This window comes from Neovison vison, chromosome 12 (assembly GCF_020171115.1).
Source record: "Neovison vison isolate M4711 chromosome 12, ASM_NN_V1, whole genome shotgun sequence".
Lineage (NCBI taxonomy): Eukaryota > Metazoa > Chordata > Mammalia > Carnivora > Mustelidae > Neogale > Neogale vison.
The window spans coordinates 78,000,883-78,014,159 of record NC_058102.1 but is presented as its reverse complement, the minus strand read 5'-3'; the positions used below and the strand labels follow the sequence as shown (position 1 = coordinate 78,014,159).

General features: G+C 33.8%; 1 protein-coding gene across 1 annotated transcript in view; it reads right to left on the bottom strand.

The window, feature by feature from the left end:
* CNTN1 (contactin 1) overlaps positions 1-13,277 on the bottom strand; it is a 357,030-nt gene that overhangs the window by 41,430 nt on the left and 302,323 nt on the right. The window contains exons 21-23 of the mRNA XM_044227281.1: positions 11,123-11,357; positions 8,126-8,229; positions 1,250-1,436 (exon numbers count right to left, since the gene is read on the bottom strand). Coding sequence (XP_044083216.1) covers positions 1,250-1,436; positions 8,126-8,229; positions 11,123-11,357 — 526 coding nt within the window. The remainder of the gene's footprint in view (positions 1-1,249; positions 1,437-8,125; positions 8,230-11,122; positions 11,358-13,277) is intronic.

Here is a 13,277-nt window from a genome sequence, read left to right as displayed (position 1 = left end):
CCTTAAGGTTTTACACTACTTATTTTCCCTACCTGAAATAGTCCTCTTCCTGCCAATCGTCACTCATATCTCATATACTCATATATATGACTCGGATAGTATCTTCTCAAAGAGGCTTTTGCTGACCACTTAATTGGGGTTGAGCTCCCATCCAAGTCATTTTCAATTTTATTATCTATCTATTTATTTTGTTGCCCTGTCATCTGACATTATCATACACACTTATTTGTCAGGTTTTTTCCCTCTGTCCTTCCATTAGATTGTAAATCCTATGAGAAGAAGCTCTGGGTCTTGCTTGATCCCTTCTGTGTCCTCAACCACTAGAATAGTGATGGGGACATAGTATACTTCTGATGAATGAATAAATAGAAAAAGAACATAGGAACGAATGTCCCAGGAATGAATGCTCCTTTTACAAATTAGAAAACAAGTTTAAAGGTGAGAGGTAATTTGTCTATCATCACACATTTAGTAAGTGGCAAAAACAGATCTGAAATCCATGACCGACATCAGAGTCTGGAATCTTACCGCCGTGTTTAGTCGCATTTCCCCCAAGTGGTTTCATAAATTGTCAAACCTAATAGTACTCATGTCTTTAAATTCTTCTAAAACTCCCTAGAGCCTCAAATATAAATCTCTTCTTCTGTACATTCAGTGTGGTTTCAAGAAGGAGATATCAAAGTGAAGCTAGAGAGGCAAGAATGCCTGGAAATTCTAAGCAGGGTAGACAGTCTTGTTATATACTGTTTATATATGTTATATATTTATATATTGTGTATATATGTTACATAAACAATGAGAATATATGGTAATAAGAGAGCAAATAGAATGCTACAACATTTAACTTGCATTTGCACTGTGCAATGACAAAGGCTTACAAAAAAAGAAAATAAGCAGAATTTCAATTTTCTCATGCTATTAATCCAGTCCTATAAAAACAGTATAAAAATAATAACAGAGAGGACAAATTAATTATCTAATGATACAAAGTTTGGGGGTAGTCTTTATGAAGAGAGGTTCTGTAACTGTATTTCTATAGTAGAACATTAAATGCATGAAGGCATTCTGCACATCTTTTCATCATATACAATAACTAACAATGTTTGTTTGTTTGTTTTTATCTCAGGTGATTGTAAAGGACAAAATTGAAAACTGAATGTGCTAAGACTGCCAGGTAGTAAGTTTCTCTCAGATATATCTGCGCCATGATCGAATCAAATTGGTATTTTTTGACAAGTCTAAAACTCACGTGCTTTCTTGGTGAAGGTCTCAATCATGTCACTGGGTGGTCCACACCCTGCACTATTGCAGGCTCTGACTTCTACAAAGTATTGGGTGTCGGGAAGAAGGTTCTCTAGCCTGGCTGAGTACTCTTGACTGGTGACTTGAACTCTGTGTGCCGCCGCTTCTTTGTCATGGGCAGCCCAGTACCGAATCTGCAAACATTTAAACCAAGTGAGATTCTTTCATGATTCAGTTATTTCAATTGTGAAAACCCTTTTCATTTGGTTCTGACACCAGTGATGCTGGCTGAGCGTCATATACTCAAGCCTTACTTATTGCTACTTATACTTCTATTAGTCAGAATACAGCAAGGCACAGAATGTAGATTGATTAAAGATGTCAAAGACAAATCAAAGGCTCACCTCATGGCCTGAAATAGTCTCACACTAATAAGAAAAGAAAAAAACAAAAACAAAAAAACTGCACATGATTTACCTTCAAAATATAACACAGGTCTCTGTTTGGAAGTATTTCCACAATAATTTTTATCATTTATTTCCTGCTTTATTTCTGTTGATATGATACCAAACTTGTTATGAGTCATTGTTAAACAGTTTGACAGGAATAAACCTTGTTTGACAGAAACAGATATTACGTGGCCTGGAACAGGTCAGTGTAATAACTTTCTACTAGGTCATTTTAGAAGTATATATGCAAAATTATTTCCTTTGAACCTATATTGATGCCAGATATCAAAGAAAAATTATGCTTAATAATTAGTTGAGGAACTTATTTATCCTGAAAATAAATTCACTTTTAAAAATGTTATCCATGTTGTGATTAGAATTGATCACTTTTACTGGTATATCAATGATAGCCTTCCTTGTCTCTTAAAGTTTAAGTGAAGGTTGTAAATTATGATTTTCACCCTTCTAATAAGGCTGTTTTGTTGGTCAGAAATCTGTATCTCTAAGGTGTAGATGAAAAGAAGAGGATTGCTTATAAATATACTGGTATTTAATATATTTTAGATTCCCTGTTTATAAAGTAATGGAAATTTAATTTCATAATTAAACAAAGTGCTTAGACAATAATATCTAATATTTATATAATCTTGAATGATTCATTTACATAAAACAAATTAAACCATTATAAAATGGAACTAGATGGCTTGAATTCACTTGTTAAAAAAGTAAGGTTTATATGTAGAATTAGCACATTTCAGAATAAAGGCTAATTACTAAATTGTTAATTGGTTTTCTTCACAATGTTTTTATTTTGTTTACTGGTATTCATTTTTCTCATGTCAAGAATACTCTTCATAATGGTCTTGATAGGATTTCCTTGGCATTCCTTTCATTTGACCAGAAGGATGGCCTCAGAACCAAGGAAGTGGAATTGCACCAAATGTCTCCAGAGGCAGATCTCAGTTGCAGACAAAAGACTTTCAAAGGACGGGAGCCTCTTCGAGAAGGAATGTTTCTGGGTTCTAAAAGTATTCAGGCAGTGAGTACAGTCATCTGAGAAGGAGGTGGCCTACATTTTAGTGGGCATTTGAAATAGATAATACATAGGTCTCTTCTATTGCTTGAATAAAATGAACATTTATATTCTAATGAAATGCCATGCACTAAAGTAGTATTACCCACCCATTATCTTCACAACGAATCTAGAATGTATTATAGCAATCAAAACCGAACTCCTTGAAGTTCATGCACTTTTATATGTATGCTTGTTGACTGAGATATATACCACATTTTAAAATCTTTATTCCAAAAAATAAAATAAAATAAAATCTTTATTCCACTCTAACAACTTTTCTATCCAGTTTAAATAAGTTTTAAACAAGATTAATATAATAAAGACTATTTCTAGAAGGTGCTTTGTACTAAAACGAGGAATTAAAGTGAGAAAACTTTTCTACCTTCTCACTCAAATTTCCATGAGGCATTTTTTGGCAATATGAAAGAAAAGAACAAAGCTTTCCTTAATTTACTATTTGCAGCTATATCTGAAATGAGAAATGACTTTATTCGTCTAAGTTTAGCAAGGATGGTATGGTCAGTCTCAAATAAAATTCACAACAAATCAAAGCAGTGACTTAGCTATGCCTTTGTGACTAGGGAGCAAAAAAGAATGATTATGTGTGCCAAACAGATTTCCTTATTTTAGAATATGAGAGTTTGAAAATTTTCACAGTATAGTTACTCTTTACAAATGAAAGCATCCGAGACAAAATGATTTAGCAATCTGTCCCTCTTTAAAGTATATGTTTACATATAGCTTACAATGTTTTCAAAGTATACTAAAATAAACAGTGGATACATATACGTAATATATGGCATCATCTTTTTTTCCCTGAACTAGCCACTGGTCATGAACTTCATTTCCAAATAGATAATAAATGTGGGCTGTTGTATCTTGATGATCTCACTGAGTTTCTCAATGTGTTGAAAGGCTGACAATAATCTGTGAGAAAATCTCTCAGAGTGAAGGGTACAACCTGTAGTCATGGAGCAGAACACATGTGTTTCTTTTGACTAATCACTAAGGAGACCAAAAGAGAGCCTGGATGAATGAGTAGAAATGGATTATCATGACTAGAAAAGATATACATCCACACATCCAAACAGCAAGTCCTGCTTTATGGATAGTAAACCACTAATTCCTCTTCATCTGTTACAGTAACATACAGTGTATTTATTTCCATTTAATGTTGTGGCATTTTATAATTTTCACTCTTTCTCTACATGTTTCTAAAATTCCCACAGCATCCTTTGTCTATTGTAAACCTGTCATAGTGCTTATTAAACAATTATGAAACTACCTCATGACTTGGCTTTCTCTCCTCCTACTAATTTATTTGAAGACAGGCATGCATCACTTATTTTCAACACTGCGAGCATAGGAATGCATTTGATATATGCTACTCGTTCACTCATTGAACAAATAGTTATCAGGTACCCACTTTGTACCAGTTTATTGGGCTAGGTGCTGGAAACGCAAGGACGACCTAAGCTGACTAATGAGATGCTGACATTAAAAAAAACAAAACAAAACAAAAAAAAACCTCAATGTCTGAAAATATATTGTATAAAAACTATATTATCCAAATCCCAGACTATTTTGATTATTAGCAGAGTCCATGGGAAAGGAATATCAATAATATAAATCATTTAAATAAGTATCCTTACACCTTTTGGGAACTATTCAAAAGTCTTTTATTTTCACCACTGGTGTTGGGACCAACCAATTCTATGTAGGTTTCAATTAGCTTGTTGTAAGGGTTTGCCAAAAAGATAAATCATCTTTGTATCTGAGCTTCCTCTTTTCCTATTCACTCTGCTTTTTCTTCATACTTGTTCCCTGGGATCATATTAAAACAAACCAACAAATAACAACAATAAGACATCACCTTTTCCCACACCCGTGTGTCAGACAATGCTTTGGGGAGATCCAGATGAAGACAGACGCTTTCATCAGAATAAGAAAATGAAGCATTTCCTAAGTATCAGTTTATGCTCACCAAAATGAATTAACCTTTAAAAACATCTGAGTAGATTACTCAGAACTGATAATCTTTTTTTTTTTAAAGATTTTATTTATTTATTTGACACACCGAGAGAGATCACAAGTAGGCAGAGAGAGGGAGGGAAGCAGGCTCCCCACTGAGCAGAGAGTCCCCAGGACCCTGAGATCATGACCCGAGCCGAAGGCAGAGGCTTAACCCACTGAGCCACCCAGGTGCCCCAGGACTGATAATCTTTTAAGACAATGTGAAACCAATCATGAGCATGAATCTCTAATTCAGCTGCTAAGAGTTTTCGCATTCATTATTCCTGATAGCGTATTTCGCTTGTTTTCATGAAGTTAAGTGAATGTTACCTGCTGGGTGAGCACTTCTTACACTCTTCTAGTTCCTCTACACTGCAGGGAAACTTAGTAGTATTAAGGTTAGAAGTGGGGAGCTCTTTAACTAGGCGAGAGGAAAAAAATGAGTAAAACTTAAACACTCTACTGAGATATATTTTAAAACCACAAGGGAAGAGATTATTTTTAAGCTCAATTGCCTACAGTTCTCACTTGAAATATCAGGAAATTAACCTTGAGATGGAGTCAGTCACATAGGAGCTGGGCTTCTCCAGCTTTTTATTTTATTTTCTTAATGTGTTACTTTTCCCTCCCTCTTTTTCTTTGTAACTTAGACCCTGAGTACATTTTTTATAGGAAGTGCACTGGGATATTAGTTTTCTCAATCATCTATCTTGTTAAACGGCCGGCTTCTCCCATCATATTTTAAAATAGAAACAATAACCACATTATACTCAGTTAAGGAATACCCCTCTCCCTTACAGGGGCATTTTCTTAAAGGAGAATAAATGTTACGGATATTTTCTTTTAAGCTTTCATGCTTGTCTCGTCGATATTCAAGGTTCTGTTTCAAAGGCTCAAAAGGTTTTTAAGAAAGAACAAATTGAAACAATAATTTTGTGATTTACTTCCAATATTTTTAATTTATTTGGAGAGCCAGGACCTAGGCTCGAATCTAATTATGCCAATTATTACCCACACAAATGTTTCTAAACTTCAAATTCTTTATCTTTAAAACAGGGATAATAGTAGTGTTGATTCCCTAGGACCATGTAGATTCAATGCAATAAGCTTAACTGTTTATCATAGTAAGGGCTCAACAAATGTTATTATTCTTATCACTAATATTATCATCATTTTCATTACTGTCATAATCACCACTGTCTTCAAATATCCAATGACATAGAATAGGGAAAAGTAGTAAATGCTTTCATTTCATTCCACACAACAGTTCTGTGAGGCATGATTACTCTCTTTCCAGCTTTCCAGGTAAGAAAACCAAAGCTCAGAAATTTCAAATAAGTTTTGCACCAAATTCCTCAGTGATAGAGCTGAGATATCAACCTGTATCTGCTTGGCGAAAGAGCTCAAAAATTTCTACTTACTGCGGAGTTGCAAAATGTCAGCTATCTGTGAAACTAAATTCCTCAATGGCATACATTTTTTTCCTTGAAAATTACCATTTAAGAAAATATTATCTGCTAAAGATTTTTTGCTATCTAATTGAAAATCCTTACTTGATGCTTACTTCCAATAAAAAAAGAGCTGTATTTTGGTTATTATCATTGCTTCCTACCTCATATTTCCTTTGTCCTCTGCTTGTTGGAAGTTATAAAATTGCCAATACACAATTCTTAGACAAAGACAAGGTTTTTTAAAAAAGCAAAACATACATTTATTGTTTTGATTCATGAGTGAGTTATCTATCAAATAATCCTTTTTTCTCTTTTTTATTACTTAAAAATGAATAATATGAAATAAGAAAAAAATACTATGGTCTAAAGGATGACTTTCAAGCTCCAAAATCTGATGTCTTCTCCCAAGAAACCTGGAACTTGTTTATTATAGGGGCTTGTAACAGCTAGTGAATTTCTCTATTTTTCCCATTCTTTTACTACTAGCTGTAAATGTAATTATCAATTAATAACTTATGAATATTGGGTCTTTCCAGTTCATTCTTACCATTCCACTTTTTTCATAATAACTTCACCTTGCAAAGATTATCTGAAGACACTTTAAAATGTACCCAAATCATAACCTACAGTACAAAAAAAAAACGAGCTTCCTGATATTTTACATGTTTAAAACTGAAAACCTTGGGTTGGTTATGTGGTCATATCTCAGAAACATGGCTTTGAGAAGGCCAGATTGTAACACTAGATTTGATCATATTTGAGTATCACTATCAGCCTTCAGTGAGTATCTGTTCAGTGTTTACTCTGGGCCCAGCCCTGTTCTTGGCACTGAAAGGAAAGCAGACAAAATCCTGCCCTAGAGGAGCTAATATTTCATGGACAGATGAAGAAGGGAGAGCACCAGAATTGAGAAGGCTAGCTGATCGGGCCTGCAGCTCACTGCCTGTGGCTTCAGAAGGGCCCTCACTGTCCATTCACTGCCTGAAACAGAGCAGTCTGTGGTTTGGCATAAAGCCCTAAACTGTGAACCAGAAGAGCTGAGTTTTCGGTACTCCTCTGACACTCAGTTTGTGGTGGGGCAAGTCACTGGTTCTCTGGCATCCATTTGCTCATCTGCAAAGATAAGCTGCTGCCAATTTCTCTTAATATTCACTCTTTGTGCTTAAAAATACGAGATGATTTCACTGTCTCTGCATAATCACATCTAAATTTTGCTAGCATCATATTAAAGACCCCTACAATGATCACAGCTTCAGTTTTCCAGGCCTTTTTCCCTTTACTTAACACAAAACTTCCCCCTTCTATCTGGCTATTCCCACTGGTCTTTAAAGACTCAAATCAAGGGAAGTTTTCTTTGGGATATTTTGAACGTTCCCAATTTTCTACCTATAGATCACATATTTGTGATCTTATGAAAGATCCCTTATAAAAATATGTGTCTGTTTTATGAGACACATGTTTGGCCTATCTTATAGTTATTTCTTTTATAGGGACTTTTAGAAATGGAACTATTGAGATAAACAGAATAAACATTGTAAGGATGCTTTCATAAATTACCAAACTGATTTTCAAAATAACTTAAAATTCACTGGCATTTTATGAGAATGTCTGAAGATCTTGTTTAACCATGAGTGTTATTACCCTACTTTTTATTTCAGCTGTTTGTGAATGCATGGGACTCTACAGCTCTCCTAGATAAGCCAGTTGGGAACCTCTACCTTATTCTTGACAATTAGTTCATAAGTGCCTCACATATTAAACACAAGGATTGGATTACAGTATTAGTTGCCACATAAATCAATGGCCAAAGAACACTGAAAACTACAACCTATTTAAAAACCTATACCAATATACTTATGAATAAATGTATGTAGTCTGATAAAAATTAAACTCACCTGATAGCTTTCCACTATTTTTTCTACAACATGCTCCCAATGAACAGATATCTCAGAAGATGATAAGACTTTTACACCTACTTCTGTCGGGGCTTCACTGGGAGCTGAAATTTGATGAGAACATTATATTTTTATGTAAGATGCTTATATAACAAAATTCACAAAGCACCATTTGCTGAATGAATGGATTAAAACTGTATTTTAATATTTTCAAGTAATTTTCATATTGGTAAAATAAAATAAGTCCAATAATTTTATTATCTTTTTCTTTGGTTTTACTAATATTACTTTTTTCATGATTATCAATGATATATGAACACACACAGTCATCTACACATGAATGTTAACATAGACTTATACACATATACATATACACATAATTTTGAAAAATATGGGAGGCTTCGTGGATTTCTCCAGTTATCTGTGAGTAAGAACTGTGTTCTTTTCTGCATTTCTCCCAACTAATCTGCTTAAGAAAGCCCATGGATGCAGATTAAATTATTATATTTAGTTTATCAACATTAAATCATCAAAAATAGGAAATTTGGTATTTATTATGAAACATTGTTTATCACAATTTTCAATTGAAAAGAAATTGAAAGGAAATTTTCAATTTTCCTTTACTTTGTATTTACACAAACTAAAGATACTAGTTAGAGACACTTTCTTCTTTCTCTTTTATGTGTAAGGTTTTTTTTTTTTAAGATCCTTTGAAACAAGTTGTGACATCCACTGCTTCTTGGGCTCAGGAAAGCTTTTATAAGTCTAATCTTCCAACTGGGCATCAAGTCAAGTATGTATCAAAAAGGCCTCTGTTTGGTGAAAAAAAAGTAATTCACATCCCTTTTGAAAATTATACCAAGAAACTAAGGAAATCTTTAAGCAAGAATGATCAATTTTTATTGTCTTTTATTAACAAGCCATAATCCTCTTTTATGTTAAAAATGTCCTGCACAAGAACAGTGTTGCCTTTCTGAATCATGGTAAATGTGTAGCACTATGATTGATTTCTTAGCAGTAAAAGAAAAGATGAACACTTATACAAGTTTCAGCACATGCAAGTTTTATGAGACCCATGAAACATTTAGGAAAGAAATATAATTAAATGCAGATGGCCATGACTAAAGAGATGACAATCATGGCCTTTTGCCTGACTACTTTAGCATCAAATAAAGCAATAAAAAATTGATATTGGGTGAGAAGATAACTTGTAAAATGCTTTTTTACTTTCATTTCCTCTGTGAGATGTACTCATATTGTTCAAACTGGCAACACTGAGTCAAGTTATCATATTTCGGCTGAATCAGAACAAGCACAGAGAATCTAAGATTTATTACTGGGTACTAAAACGTCCTGAACTGATTATAAACTTAAATAATTTCTATTTTTTATTCTTTCTATGTATTTAGTTAACCAACTTAAAAAAGGTGTATATGTACTTACACACATATATATTTATATATATATATCTATGATTCCTTTCATGTTTGCATTGTCAGTAAAGATCATCGAATGACTTGAATTCATACTAAATATTTTTTTAATTTTTAAAAATTTTTTATAAACATATAATGTATTATTAGCCCCAAGGGTACAGGTCTGTGAATAGCCAGGTTTATACACTTCATAGCACTCACCATAACACATACCCTCCCCAATGTCTATAACCCCACCACCCTCTCCCTAACCCCCTCCCCCTGGCCACCCTCAGTTTGTTTTGTGACATTAAGAGTTTCTTAGGGTTTGTCTCTCTCCTGATCCCATCTTGTTTCACTTATTCTTTTCCTACCCCCCAACCCCCCACGTTGCATCTCCACTTCCTCATATCAGGGAGATCATATGATAGTTGTCTTTCTCTGATTGACTTATTTTGCTCAGCATAATACCCTCTAGTTCCATTGGACGCAAATGGCAAGATTTCATTTCTTTTGATGGCTGCATTGTGCATACTAAATTTTTAACAAATATGAAAACTAGTAACTCTATGACTGAAGAGCATTTATGAGTTCTATGGGGCAGCTAATTATTTATTTTGAAGTAAAAATAGTACAAACTATGTAAACAAATAGAGTGTTTTTCCTCTAAGAGATCAGAGGGATATCTTCTAGTTTTAAGTATTTACCCTCTTCCATTTGTGCTTCCGTATATGCGAAAAGAGAACTTGGTAAAGGACAAATGTGTTGGGTTAGAAGCCAATGAAATCCGTATTTGCTTTTCTAGCCAATAATAATTACATAGTGCCTATGATTAGGGAGTTAAAACAAGGAGATCTTTAAAAAAATAAGAAGGCCTAATCTTTCTTCAATTAGGAAAATCATAATAAAAAGTATGGTAGCTTAAATAGGAAATCAGAAATCAATGTCTTTATGTGTAATATAAAATTATATATTTAGCATACCTATAGAGTCCTTTATGAGCATACTCAGATCAGTTAATGTTTCTAGAAAAACAAAGAGAGCCAGTATCTATATATTTATCCCCTAAGTAGTCTTCCAGACAAATTTTTCCTTTCCCAGGAAAGAAGTTCAAGTGCTTTTCTGACTGCTTTGTCATAGAATCATGCTTCGATTTCCTTTAATAAAATTTTAGCACTCTATCATAATGACAGAAAAGTTACACAAATGCTATAATTACACAATTTGGGGGTTAAAAAGGGGCAATTTTACTCCCCCCAAAATATGTTCAGTAATTTATAAGCAGTAAATGTTATGAATATCGACTTACCAAGGTTCCAATCAAGTATAGAGAATTTCTGACCTCAAAATTAGAAGCAAGAGGCCAGGAATAGGGGTCTAACCTGATTATTTTAGTGGGGATTTCCTAACTATCATGGACATGATCTAAAGGATGAAAATGATTTTGGAGGCGTTCTTGTATTTAAGTGGATAGAATGACATTTTAATCTGGATCAAAGTAATACTCATTTACTAAATGCCTAGTACTATGAAAAAAATCTCCCCTCCTTCACCATATTAGTAAGGTCTTTCTTTTACTTACCGTCTTGTGCTGAATTAATGACTGCAGTGAGGCTGTATGGTCCATCTCCTTTGTTGTTAAAGGCCTTAACTTTAACTTGAAATGCAGTGGACGGGCGCATGGTCTCATCTTTATGGACATAGCGGCCAGTATCTGGATTAGTAACTGTAACTTTTTTCCATTCTTCCCCATCAAAGGGCTTAAATGCCACTATGTAACCAAAATTGTTGCCATAGTGGTATTCTCTTGACAGAGGCTACATAGAAATTGAAATATTAAATAGGTTTAAACAATACAGTTAATGGGGGAAAATTCAATGCAAATAACAATAACAATACACAGGGAAGAATGTTCTTTGTAATAATGTACTGAAAAAAAACATGTTCATAAGTTAGTGTTGCCTGAAAATGCCAGGGCAAAAACATGTTCCATGTTCAAACAAGCAATGACTTCACTTACCAAGGATGCTCTTCCTGGAATATCTCAGGGTGGGTGGTGGGGCTCCCACTCTGAGCCTTTTTACATTCAATTCCTTCTGCCTAGGATGCTCTTTCATACAACAGAAGGCCCCTTCCCTCACTTATTGAGGTAAAGATACCTTACTTGTAGTCTGCCCTGGCCACAGAATCTGCCATTTCAGGACTCTTTCCATAATACCTCTAGCCCACCTCCCTGATTTATTTTCTCCTCTTTAACACTACCATGATTGACACTGTACCCTTGACTTATTTATCCACGTCATTTTCTCTCTCAATTATTAGAATGTAAGTTTCATGAGGGCAGAGTTTCTATGAATTTCATTTATCTTTATCCCTAGAACCTAAGAAAAGAGCCTCAAGAAATATTTAAAGAATGAGTAAATTAATTTCTTTAGAGTTGAAAGGCAATGGTAAGAGAGTACGAGACTCCAGATATCTGCCTTATAATCAAACAGTGGAAACTGGACAGAAGGAAAAAGAGAGAAGGTGAAGAAAGAGATGCTACTGCCCTCATCTGTAGGAGGCTGACTATGGGCCCCTGTCTGACACAATATTGAAGAAAGTGCTCTGTCTGGCATTATTTTCTGACTTTCTTATTATCATACATGCCAACTGCCCAATAAAAAAGTTCATGTCAGCTTTAACAATTCATTATTTTTAAATAATGGCAAAGCTAATTCTAATAAATACTCATCATTTGATCTTTTTAGTCAAAAAGATAAATATGCAAGTTGTATATTTACTTTTTCACTGTAAGAATCAAAGTTAAGTTGTCTTGAGGAAAAACCTTGAAGTTAATATACCACAGCTGCTTGAATATACTTATGTTAAACATGATGGCTAGAACTGTAAATCCTAAAGCATGATCTCGAGGATGTACAAACTTACTGTTTTTACATTATTTGAAAATATAATATTTCTACACTCGTTTAAACATTTTTCTTATTAGATAGTTATCTCCCTAGTTTTGGCAATTTACAATATGCCAGAATCAGCTACAAAGTTTTCACATCCTAACAAAAATGGAAAACCTTTTTCAAATTAAAAAACAAAAAGCTCAGTAAAACTGGGGGAAAAAAATAATGATTCTCAGGCTGTATCCCCAGAGACTTGATTTAAAAATTTTTAAGAATAAACTTTCTATCATGAATTTTTGATAAGCTTCCCATCTTATTCTGAAAGATACCCACGGTGTTAAAAAAAAATCAAGCTACATATAAAAGAGTAAAATATTCTAATTTTTCCTAATAGCTATACTTATATATGTTATACTGACACTAAAGCTTATAAATCAAATAACTTGAGATTCAACATCTTATTCCTAAATCTTACTTAAGAATGTAACTTAAATGCCAAGAATAAAATATGACTACACTGCACTGAATGGAGTCAATTTTTGCTGAATATCCACTTATAGAAACCAATTTATTGTTTGCAGAGATTAAAACCTGATATTTTTTCTGCACTTCTCAAAATCCTTTGGAGCCTAGGTTCTGCTCTTTGACTGTCTGCAGTAATTAAACACTAAAAATATTTAATGGGTACGTGGATATATATAAACATGTAACCTACATAAATGTTACCTGCCTAATTCAGACAACTTTGTACTATCACAGCTTTCTCCACCACCAATATCTCTCACTTCAAATATCCTGTTGAAATGCAGTGTTTTTCAGATATTAGTCTCTGATACAGAA